General features: G+C 43.0%; 1 protein-coding gene across 2 annotated transcripts in view; it reads left to right on the top strand.

Annotated features, from left to right (window-relative positions):
• GAS2L2 (growth arrest specific 2 like 2) overlaps positions 1 to 11,510 on the top strand; it is a 53,070-nt gene extending 41,560 nt beyond the window's left edge. For both annotated transcript variants that reach the window (XM_040421937.1, XM_040421938.1), the window contains exons 6-8: positions 7,548 to 7,833; positions 8,449 to 9,161; positions 9,204 to 11,510. In XM_040421937.1, the coding sequence (XP_040277871.1) occupies positions 7,548 to 7,833; positions 8,449 to 9,161; positions 9,204 to 10,501 (2,297 nt within the window). In that variant the 3' untranslated portion in view covers positions 10,502 to 11,510. The remainder of the gene's footprint in view (positions 1 to 7,547; positions 7,834 to 8,448; positions 9,162 to 9,203) is intronic.
• Positions 11,511 to 12,218: the final 708 nt, after the last annotated feature.

The raw sequence follows: 12,218 nt of genomic DNA, 5'->3' as shown, positions 1-12,218 counted from the left end.
TCCCTAACGATCGGGAAATCAGCTGGAACAGGTTAAAACAGCTGGAGGGCCGCAGGTTGAGCATCCCTGTTATAAGCACTCATTAGGGCTCATTTCTTATCTTACTGATAAGAATGTGGCTTAAATTAGTGTTTATGACCTCTTAGTAGTTTAGAGATAAGGGTTATTAGATGACAGCACAAAGTGAAAATACCAGTCACACAGTTAGAAAAACAGTTAAAGGGGTTGTGTCACTTCAGCAAGTGCCATTTATCATGTAGAGAAAGTCAATACAAGAGACTTATTAATGTATTGTAATTGTCCATATTGCTTCCCTTGCTGGCTAGATTCATTTTTCCATTGCATTATGAACTGCTCGTTTCCATGGTTGTGACCACCCTGCAATCCATCAGCAGTGGTTGTGCTTGCACAATATAGAAAAAAGCGCCAGCCTATGTGAGCTCTCACGGTCCCGGCCACCAAAAAGGTTGTCACTTTTTCCTATAGTGTGCAAGCACAGCCATCGCTGATAGAGGGTGGTCGTATCCATGGTAATAAACAGTGTATAATGTGATGGAAAAATGACTCCAGCCAGCAAAGGAGGCAATATGGACAATCACAATACATTAGTAAGTGTCTTTTATTAACTTTCTCTACATGATGGATGCCACTTTCTAAAGTAGGACAACCCCTTTAACCCTTTGTGAAATAATGGCTCAATATTTTTAATAAAGGCCAATTGAAAATATGATTTTGTTCAAAATTTCCTCCAAAAGGTGTACTATTTTAACTCTAAAAAGGTATTTTTAGCCCTGGAGATTTTGATACTTGCCTGCTTACCAATTTAGCTGTCCAGAAACTGAGCTGGAGGTTGCAATCCCCAGTTCTAAATGTCAGAGATCCAATTTCTTCACCTATAAAACACAGATTGATGGTTTAATTTGAAATAACATGATTTATTATGCCTTGTCCTATTAAAATATGATTTTCATTTACTATTCAGGAAAGCCGTGCACTTTCCCTTCAAATGACAAAACTACTAAGGTGGCACCTCTTATGTATGTTATACTTTGTTTTTATTTTATAAAAAAAAAAAAGTTTGAAAATAAGGAGCTCGCATATAGACACCCAGCAATTACCTGTCAGAGGCTTTGAAAATCAATTACTTGAGCTAGGTCATTGTTGTGCAGCTGTTCTGACAGTGTGACAGGTTGCTTCACTGAGCTCATCTAACCGCTCTCCAGCATCAGTCACCTGAAATGCCTCGTTTCATGTGCACACCACTGCTGTCATTCACGGCTTACCTGGAACGCTGCCAACAGCGGGCTCTATTCTGCTATAGAAGGTATGAGAGACAACCAAGTCTTGGCATGGTCCATTACCTCTTTACTGTAATGTCACTTGTCCCTGATACTTGTGACATTATGTCTGCAGCATTCTATTCTTGGCTTCTTGTGAGACATTAACTGCCTCTTCCCCACTCAGGCTTATGCAATATACAAAGCTTCTGCCAGGCTTCATACAGAAGAAATGACTAATTTATCCTTCATACAGCAGGCCTTATTGTAGGCAGAAATGAAAGGGGTTGGTCATGTTCTGGATACTGTTACCACTGTGTATGTAAGATGACTATATGACACTTAGTAATATAGCCTATTTTGATATTCTGTATGGTTTGCTATATTTCATGAGCTATGCCCCATTGTTAGGCAATTTTTGGTGCTGTCCACATAGAAATCCTGTCCATAAGATGGCTGCTGATAGGGGGTCATGTGACCAGGCAGATCACCTCCATGTGATGTCTCCTCCATTCAAATACACTGCATCTGCACTATTAGGCGTTTAAAGCAGTTGTTCGCATGGAGAAGACTGAGTGGTGTCTGGTCACATGAGCCTCCATCAGCAGCCATCTTATGGACAGGGGTTTTATGGGCTTTTACTATTGTATTGATGACCTATCCTTAGGATAGGTCACCATTATCAGATCGGCAGGGGTCCGACACCCAGCACACCCGCCCAGTGGCGTCGCCAGGGGGGGGCAGAGGGGGCCACAGCCCCCCCTACATCACGCTGTGCCCCCCCAACTGAGCAGCTGCAGCCGAGCACAACAGGGAGATGAGCGCTTCCATTGCGCTAATCTCCATAGTCATCTGCCTGTGCTGCGGCATGGGAGGGAGAGGCGTGTCCCTTCCCCTTCCCCTGATAGGCTGCAGGCACTAAGCCGGCAGCCTATCAGAGGCCGGCGCAGGCGGCGCGATGACGTCATCGCGCCGCCTGAGCCATACAGCGCAGGACACAGGCCGGAAGAGGCCTGCATCGCATCACTGACATGGAGGTAAGTATAAGTGTTTTTTTTTTACAATAGTTTTACAGGCACATTAGGGGGGCTCTTGTTACTGGCACATTGGGGGGGGGGGCTTATTACTGGCACATTGGGGGGCTTATTACTGGCACATGATGGGGGCTTATTACTGGCACATGATGGGGGGCTTATTACTGGAACATGATGGGGGGCTTATTACAGGCACATTAGGGGGGTCTTATTACTGGCACATTGGGGGGGGGGAGCTTATTACTGGCACATGATGGGGGGCTTATTACTGGCGCATGATGGGGGGCTTATTACTGGCACATGATGGGGGGCTTATTACTGGCACATGATGGGGGCTTATTTCTGGCACATGATGGGGGGCTTATTACTGGCACATGATGGGGGGATTATTACTGGCACATGATGGGGGGCTTATTACTGGCACATGATGGGGAGCTTATTACTGGCACATGATGGGGAGCTTATTACTGGCACATGATGGGGGGGCTTATTACTGGCACATGATGGGGGGGCTTATTACTGGCACATGATTGGGGGGCTTATTACTGGCACATGATGGGGGGCTTATTACTGGCACATGATGGGGGGCTTATTACTGGCACATGATGGGGGGCTCTTATTACTGGCACATGATGGGGGGGCTCTTGTTACTGGCACATGATGGGGGGCTCTTGTTACTAGAACATTGGGGGGCTCTTGTTACTGGAACGTGATGGGGTGCTGGGCTCTTATTGGGGGCACTTATTACTGGCACGTTATTGGGGGCACTTATTACTGGCACGTTATTGGTGGGCACTATAGGGGCATCTATTGATGCCACAAAGAAGGGGTATTTTATATGGGGGGCTCTGTACAGTAGCATTTTATACTGGGACACATTATGATGGGTACTATGGGGAAGGGGGAGAGGAGTACTATGGAGTCATCTACGGGGGGCACTAAGTAGGGAAATTTTATACTTGCAAATTATGGGGGACACTGAGGGCATCTACTGGGGCACGATATATGGGGCATTTTATACTAGTTCATTATGGGGGGAACTAGGAGGAAGGGGGGAGAGGAGCACTATGGGGGCATTTACTGGGGCACTATATAGGGGTATTTTATACTGGCACATTATGGGGACATTAGCTCAACTGGAGGCATTGCAAGGGGGTATTTTTTGCATTGTCACATTATAAGGAGAATTATTTCTACTGGGGGGGGGGCATTATGGTGGGCTTTATTACTCCCCCATGGTATGAGCCCCTAGTAGCAGCACCAGCCTCTCCCTGCTCTGCTATCCCTCTGCCCCTTCTCCAAATTCTTATTATGAAATCTTTCTCATTAGGATAAACACAACATCAGCTCCGCCGAGCCCCCGGCCAAAGTGTTGAAGTGGTGTCCGAGATCCCCAAGGGTCAAGCCAAGTAATTGTAAGTTTTCATGTGAAATATGTTTGTTATACACATATAGCATACACTGTGCCACACAATATACAGTATACCGCTACACTGTGCCCCACAATATACAGTATACCTCTACTCTACACTGTGCCAACACAATGTACAGGATACCTCTACACTGTGCCCCACAATGTACAGTATACCTCTACACTGTGCCCCACAATGTACAGTATACCTCTACACTGTGCCCCACAATGTACAGTATACCTCTACACTGTGCCACACAATATACAGTATACCTCTACTCTACACTGTGTCACACAATATACAGTATACCTCTACTCTACACTGTGTCAACACAATGTACAGTATACCTCTACACTGTGCCACACAATGTACAGTATACCTCTACACTGTGCCACACAATGTACAGTATACCTCTACACTGTGCCACACAATGTACAGTATACCTCTACACTGTTCCCCACAATGTACAGTATACCTCTACACTGTGCCCCACAATATACAGTATACCACTACACTGTGCCCCACAATATACAGTATACCTCTATACTGTGCCACACAATATACAGTATACCTCTACACTGTGCCACACAATATACAGTATACATCTACACTGTGTAGTCTGTTCTATAAGCACCCTTGTTCTGTGGCGGCGGGCAGAAAATAATCTGGAAGTGCCCCTCCCGAGTACAGGCTCTGGATCCGCCACTGGTCTGGACCGCGAGCAGGAGTGTACATTTCTTCTAAACTGTAATCCGTATCCTCTGACCTGCAGAAATCAGCACTCGCTCGGTAACAACTAACAGGCAGTGCCTGTAGGCTGTAGCCTGGCCCTGTTACCGAAGCTAGCTGAGTGGTGTAAGGTTAGGGTACTAGCAGAGATGAGCGGCAGCTGAATCCTGATTTAAAGTTAAAGTTACTGCAGGATATGGATTACAGTTTAGAAATGTCAAATGTACACTCCTGTGAGAGGCGGGGAGGAGGATCTGTGGATGACACTGTTATAGGGAGGGGGATCTGTGGATGACACTGTTATAGGGAGAGGGATCTGTGGATGACACTGTTATAGGGAGGGGGATCTGTGGATGACACTGTTATGGAGGGGGAAATGGGGATGACACTGCTATGGGGTGGATCTGTGGATGACACTGTTATGGAGGGGGAAATGGGGATGACACTGCTATAGGGTGGATCTGTGGATGACACATATAGCATAAGATGCTATATACAGTATGTGTCATCCACAGATCCCCCTCCCTATAAAAGTGTCATCCACAGATCCCCCCCAAAGCAGTGTCATCCACAGATCCCCCTCCCTATAAAAGTGTAATCCACAGGCAACTAGGACATGTTGAAATCTGAGTGATTTTATATATTTTTTTAAACCACAGACAGCAGGACTTTTCTTCCCTGTTGCGGTTTTAGGTTTTGGGTAAAGTATCGCAGCATTTCTAAGCATACTTGTGTAAATGTATCGTTGTTATAGCTGCCCCCCCTACTTTTGTCCTGGCCCCTAGTGTGCCCCCCCAAAATTTGAAAGCTAGTGACGCCAATGCACCCGCCGACCAGCTGTACGAGGAGACGGAGCACGCAGTGCACACGTATCGACTCCCGTCTCTCTTCCTGTTCACCGCTGCTGTCTATGGAAAAAACATACACCGCAGCAGCGGACAGGAAGAGAGAAGGGATACGGCACGTGCCTGCCATCTACTCATACAGCTGATCTGGGATCTGCCAATCTGATAATGATGACCTGGGATCCTAAGGATAGGTCATGAATGGTAAAAACCTGGACATCATCTTTAAGGACAGGACCTCTATGTGGACAGCATGGAATATTTTCCCAACAAGGGGAAGTGGCTTATGAAATATAGCAAACAACACAGAATATCAACAAAGGCTACATTAATTATTGCCATTTAGTCATCTTACTTACACATTAGTCACAAGTAGCCAGAACGTGGTCAACTCCTTTAAGAAAGAAAATGGATTTCAAATTCACACCACACAAATTACATTAAAGAAACTGTGAAAAAGACTGGCCCAGCTTCTGGCTGTACTGACTGATTTGCTTACCTGCAATAAAAATCCCAACATCACAATGAGAAATCCTAAAATTTTAAAACTAACTATTTTTTGTGATTTTTAAAAAAAAATACAGTGGGGGTGATTTTGTAAGCTAACTGCATCAGTATCCTGGTCTAATTTGTGACAAAAACTGGCAAACAAGGTTTGCACCACAATTTATACCCTATTTTTCGCCCTATAAGACGCACCGGCCCATAAGACGCACCTAGGTTTTTGGGGAGGAAAATAAGAAAAAAAATATCTTTAACCAAAAGGTGTGCTGTGTGTTTGGTGGGTTTGGAACTAATGGTGGTCTGTGGATGGCACTATTACTGGGGATCTGTGGATGACGGACACTGTTATGGGGGGATCTGTGGATGACGGACACTGTTATGAGGGGATCTGTGGATGACGGACACTGTTATGGGGGGATCTGTGGATGACGGACACTGTTATGGGGGGATCTGTGGATGACGGAAACTGTTATGGGGGGATCTGTGGATGACTGACACTGTTATGGGGGGGATCTGTGGATGACAGACACTGTTATGGGGGGATTTGTGGATGACGGACACTGTTATGGGGGATCTGTGGATGATGGACACTGTTATGGGGGGATCTGTGGATGACGGACACTGTTATGGGGGGATCTGTGACGGACACTGTTATGGGGGGGATCTGTGGCTTGCACTGTTACAGGGGGGGATCTGTGGCTGGCACTCTTACAGGGGGGATCTGTGGGTGGCACTGTTACAGGGGGGATCTGTGGATGGCACTGTTATATATGTGCCATCCACAGACCCCCCCAGCCCATAACAGTGCCATCTACAGACCCCCCCAGCCCATAACAGTCCCATCCACAGACCCCCCCAGCCCATAACTGTGCCATCCGCCGCTCCAGTATACAAATATAAGATGTCTTAATCAATTAATAGTTATTAAACATGCCCCCTCACTCCTAATAGTACCTTACATCCTAACCGCTTCAGTACAATGCAGGCAGGCAGGACGGACGGCCGGCGCGTCACTCACTGACGTCACTTGCCTGCGCCGCCTGCTTCATTCATAAAGTAGGCGGCGCAGGCACGTGACATCAGGGAGTTACGCTGCCGCCCGCCCGGCCTGCCTGCATTCTACTGAAGCGGTTAGGATGTAAGGTACTATTAGGAGTGAGGGGGCATGTTTAATAACTATTAATTGAATAAGACATCTTATATTAGTATACCGGAGCGGCGGGGCTATAGTACACTGACTGCACCGCCCCGCCGCTATTGCCGGCCCCCAGCTCCTCCTCCCATTTCCTCCCCGAGTCCCCGCTCGCTCGTACATCGCAGCTTGCGATGTAAAACTGCCAGCATTCGCCCCATAAGACGCAGGGGCATTTTCCCCCCATTTTGGGGGGAGAAAAAGTGTGTCTTATGGGGCGAAAAATACGGTATGTGTTTAAGATATTGTTTGTGCTCCATTCAACAAGGGTGTGACTTAGGCCGCGTTCACATTGTCACAGTGGTCATGGAAGGAAGAGTTTTCAGAGATGCAGGTAACGAAGACAAATACAGGTACAGGAGACACTTTCATAGGTAGATAGTATCTAGAGAAATGTGAATGTCCATAGTTGTTACTGATGTTTTAGCAAATTGAGAGACCAAATGATATACTATGTTCTACATAGGCATCTGAGAAAGGATACAGTATTTACTTTTAGGATATTTTTACACATATTAACAAATTATCTAATTTTGGTACATTTCTTCCTACAGCTCACAAACAAGTTTCTAAATCTGGCAATCAACAGAAGTCAATAAACCCAACTCATGAAATAAAGGCTCGCTTAACACCTAGATCAGATAATCCCAATAAAACTGAAACAACACTGATAGTGAGCAGATGTCAGAGTCCATTGCCCCCAGTGGACTGGAGGACCTACACATCTAACAGCAACAGAACGTATTCCTTATCATCCAATTCCCCCGAAAGTACAGACAAGAGTGCTATGTATAGAACCCCTCATGGGCAGTCTGATCTCAAAAGGAGCTTTGTTTTTAGGTAGGTGACACTCTGCTTGAATATTCTTATGTGCTTGATTTTTCAATTCACTTCATGCTAGATGTTTTGGGTGGTTGTACAGCACTGAATGTTTTAGGTCATCATTAATCTCTGAGACCATGGGACCAAGACAGATGCCTTCAGCTGCCAAGTGCACATGTAACAGGTCAGCAAGTGTCATAGGTACAAATCTGCTGACAGATGCTCTTTAAAATCATTGTTTTTCTGCAGCCTTGTGTAAAAAAAGGATGTGCTGCCGACAATATTCAAACTTTATGGGGCAAATTATCCTACTAATGAGCATTTGTCCCCATACAATACAATGATTGCTCCATTTAAATGTACTACATCATCATTGATCCACATGCTATATCATTTACAGGCAGACTATCTGCCTGTGCAAATGGACCCTTACATAAATATTTTTTGGACACATTGCATTCTAAGTTGTGATTAACGTGGTTGAGGCTTTTTTAATTTATGTATCTATCTTAATAATTTTTACTCAATGGCCAGTTAGTCTGAAAATAAAATAAAAGCAAGGGTAGTTCCTAAATTTTTCATTGTATTTATCAACTAATCTTCTGAGGAATGTAATTTCTCATTTCTTAACAGAGGGCATGAAAGACCAGCTACTCCATCCAGAAGACAACTGTTCATGGAAGACTGTCAAACTAGCCAGCAATCCCACTTCTCACAATCCAGCCATAATAAGCATATTTCCTCCACATCTTCTACAGGATCCCACTTCGCTGGAAGTGAAGATGGTAACTCATATTCTTCAGATGTCTTTATTGAGAATTACAGAGGAAGACAGGGAAAGAGCCCTGCACCTGGTATTAAAGAGTCAATGATAAAAGATGCACACCAAACTCACATACACAATGCTTATGTGAAAGCACAAACCGTAACTGAAAGAGACAATATTCAACAGGAATCAAGACCTAAAACTCCGTCTCGATTAAGACCACCTAGCCCTTCCAAGTATTTGCTGTACAATCAGCAGAGCAAAATGTCTGAATACCAGCCAAAGAACACTTTAGACATAACAACGCGAACATGTTCTCCAACCAAACAGCTTAGCACACGTTCTTCATCTCCAACTAAACAGCTTAGCATACGTTCTTCTTCTCCATCAAAACAACTTGGTACACGTTCTTCATCTCCAACTAGACAGATTAGTATACGACCTTCATCTCCAACTAAACAACAAAGCATTCGATCTTCTTCTCCAACTAAACAATTTAGCCAGCCAATAAAACAAGAATCTAATGGTGTCAAACCCATGTCAACTTTTACTAGGCCATATACTCCTAGTAGGGCTTACCATGATAACTCTGGGTACAGAGATCAAAGCAGATCAATAGGAAATGATCCCAACACTCCTCACAATAAGCTTATACCAACAAGAAGTGTTCCTGTTCATACTGAGCAAAGCAATAATGTAAGAAGTGGTAGAAGTACTCCAACAATCCCGCTTAACAGAAATGGTACGGCCATAAAGGAGAATAGTTTTGCTATGAAAATGCAGTACAAGCATGCTAGTTCTCTGGAAGACTCCATTTTGTCAGATAATGTGGAAGCTGGTTATACATATAAACCATTGCCAATTGGTCCAGATCAAGAGAAGGAATTGTATCAGAGTCTGGAAGATGAAATCCTGTCAAACATTAAAGTTATGGAGGGAGATTCTGATGAAAATAGCAACCATGAAAACAGACGCAGTGATTTTACACCTAGCATTGCAAGTGATGTTGCTGTTCATGACTTTGACATGAAAAGGAAATCAGTATCTGCTTTGTCCTCAGCTCGAAACACATTAAAGACTCCTGATGGTGAGGTAGAAATACCCAGAAGTGGCGTATATATAAACACCAAATGGCCATCAGGAGGAGGAAGCTATGATGATGTCATCACAGAACTGACAAAGGGTCCTGTCAAACTCAATAGAGTGGATGTGGAAAACTGGATCTCAAAAATACATCCAAAAGTTGGAGAAGGGCGGGATGCAAAAGAAAAAGATACACCTCTACAGCCGCCGGAATCACAAGAAAAGAGTGAAATAACATCAGAAATACAGATCATTCATAAAAAATTATCTTCTGTTGAAATCAATAGTAACAAAATGAAACAGCTGCCATCTCAAAGACTGAGACAGCAGGCACTGGAAGCCAAAAAGAAAACAGAGGACAATCAAGATTCATTGGTTTCAAGTTCTAATAAGGAAGATGCTCGAGAACAATCCAAGTTACCACAATCATCTAAGCCAAAAAGAGCTTTGAAAAAACCAGAGAGAGTACCATCAATTTATAAACTGAAACTAAAGCCAAAAATACGTCCCCGAAAAGATAACAGACCTGAAAAGAAGCCATCCAAAATCCCAACACCAGTGTCTTATCGGCTAGGACAAAGCAAAGCAAAAAACACAAAAAAACATGCTGCAAAACCTTCTGGCATCCGAAGTCGGAAGGAGTCACAGAGTACAGCTGTTAGTACAGGAGACTTGGATACTGATGAAGGAACATGGTCTTCAGAACTTTCCTTTTCCTTGGAAGCTTCTAATCCTCAGAACAAAGAACAATGTGATACAGATAACATAAGGTCTGAAGAAAAACAAGAAGAACATGACAGAGGGAAAGAAGAAGATGAAGAGGAAACATGGGTTTAAGTAATTCAAAAGTGATTAATTTTTTTAAAGTGTGGAAATTAGCTTTGTTCTATAGCCAAATAATTAAATTCATCTAAAAAGGTTGTCAGTGTTATAACCTACTGATATTTACAAAGGTTGAATGGAGGGCCAAGTGGAATAAAATTTCCACATAAAATTTTTATTGGTACGAAAATGATTTTTATTTGACTTTTTTTTATACTTATGTTCATTGTTATCTATTTATTTAAAAATGAAAGGAACACTCCTGCCAAAACAGATGCAATCTGTGAGAAGTAGTGCAGTAGGATTGAAATAGTGTTTCAGTTTCTGTGGAGTGTTTCATTTCCCAAATGATGTGCAGATTTTTGTCACCAAGAAAATGGTGATACTTTATTTATACATAATCATTATGATTTGCAGTATTATTGCATATATAAAACAATAGATAGCGGCTGCTGATTACTGGAAAAGCAGGTCTTAAAGAAGTTTTTTTGGGATTCTAGATATTAGTGACCTATGAATAGGGGCTTAGCTGAAGTCCCCTGCATGGCCAATACACAGTGGATGGAGCCTTTTTTTTCTGGCTCAGTCCATTGTGTTACTTCTGGTGCCGGCAGCTGCTGAGAAGAGCTGATTGGATCCCTACCGACCTGATAACCTATTATGAGAATAGATAATTTCTACCTGGTAAAACTTTAAAAGATTTCTCACAGCAGGGTCCTTCCAATATTTTTTTTGTATACATGGCAACGTAGCATAGGTAGAAGCAAAAACAGAGGGGGCAGTGTGTTGTCCCTGGTGCCAAGTTGTTTATAAGTGATGTTAATTTCCATAATTTTTATTATAGTTTTAAATCATTAAGGTTTTCCTCATTCTGCTTAATTAGTCCATATAATATAACCTGCTCTACAGTGTATTGTCACAAAACATGAGATAAAAAAAATTACAAAAAAAACCAAAAAACACATCTTCACATCTCTGTAAAAATATATTTGCATCCTGAAAGGCTCTGCACAAAATATTTGCATCCTGCATGGCAATGGTACATCTGAATTTTCTCTGGCAATAAGGAATGTGATTTAGGTGTGAATTTTATACTGCTATTATTGAATACAACCATGACCTGTATTATATAAATGAAAATCTGTCTAAAATAAGATTATATAAGCGATTTTTTTTAAACGCCAAAATAAAATCAACTGTAAATCAAATATATGTACGGTTTTTGTTTTTTATTGAAAATAATGTAAATGTAACATAGTAGTGCTACAATTAAATGTGGTATATTGTAGGACAGGCACCCTCAAACTGCGGCCCTCCCGCTGTTGCAAAACTACAACTCCCAGCATCCCCCAACAGCCTACAGGTATCAGCCTACAGCAGGGCATTGTGGGAGTTGTAGTTTTACAACAGCTGGAGGGCCGCAGTTTGAGGATGCCTGTTGTAGGATATGGTGCAGTGCATGTTCCATTCCCATGCAAAGAAAAAAATGTGTGCGTGAGAGCATGCTGCACATTTTAAAATCCACAGTATGCTCTTTTCTATTTATCCATTTGCTCCTTCATTCACCTAAGAGGCAAAGGAGTTTGCTGCCCTAGCATTGTCAGTTACTGACTATCTATCTATCTAATATTTATTTATCATCTATCATCTTGCTGGGTGCAAACAGGACTGATGACTAGGGCAGCTCTGGTGACTTTTCCACTTCCATGTTGAGGAGCAGCTTCTTTTACAC

Source organism: Bufo bufo, chromosome 3, assembly GCF_905171765.1.
Source record: "Bufo bufo chromosome 3, aBufBuf1.1, whole genome shotgun sequence".
In the NCBI taxonomy this organism is placed as follows: Eukaryota; Metazoa; Chordata; class Amphibia; order Anura; family Bufonidae; genus Bufo; species Bufo bufo.
The sequence above is the reverse complement of the archived record's forward strand: the minus strand, read 5'-3'. Positions and strand labels throughout refer to the sequence as shown.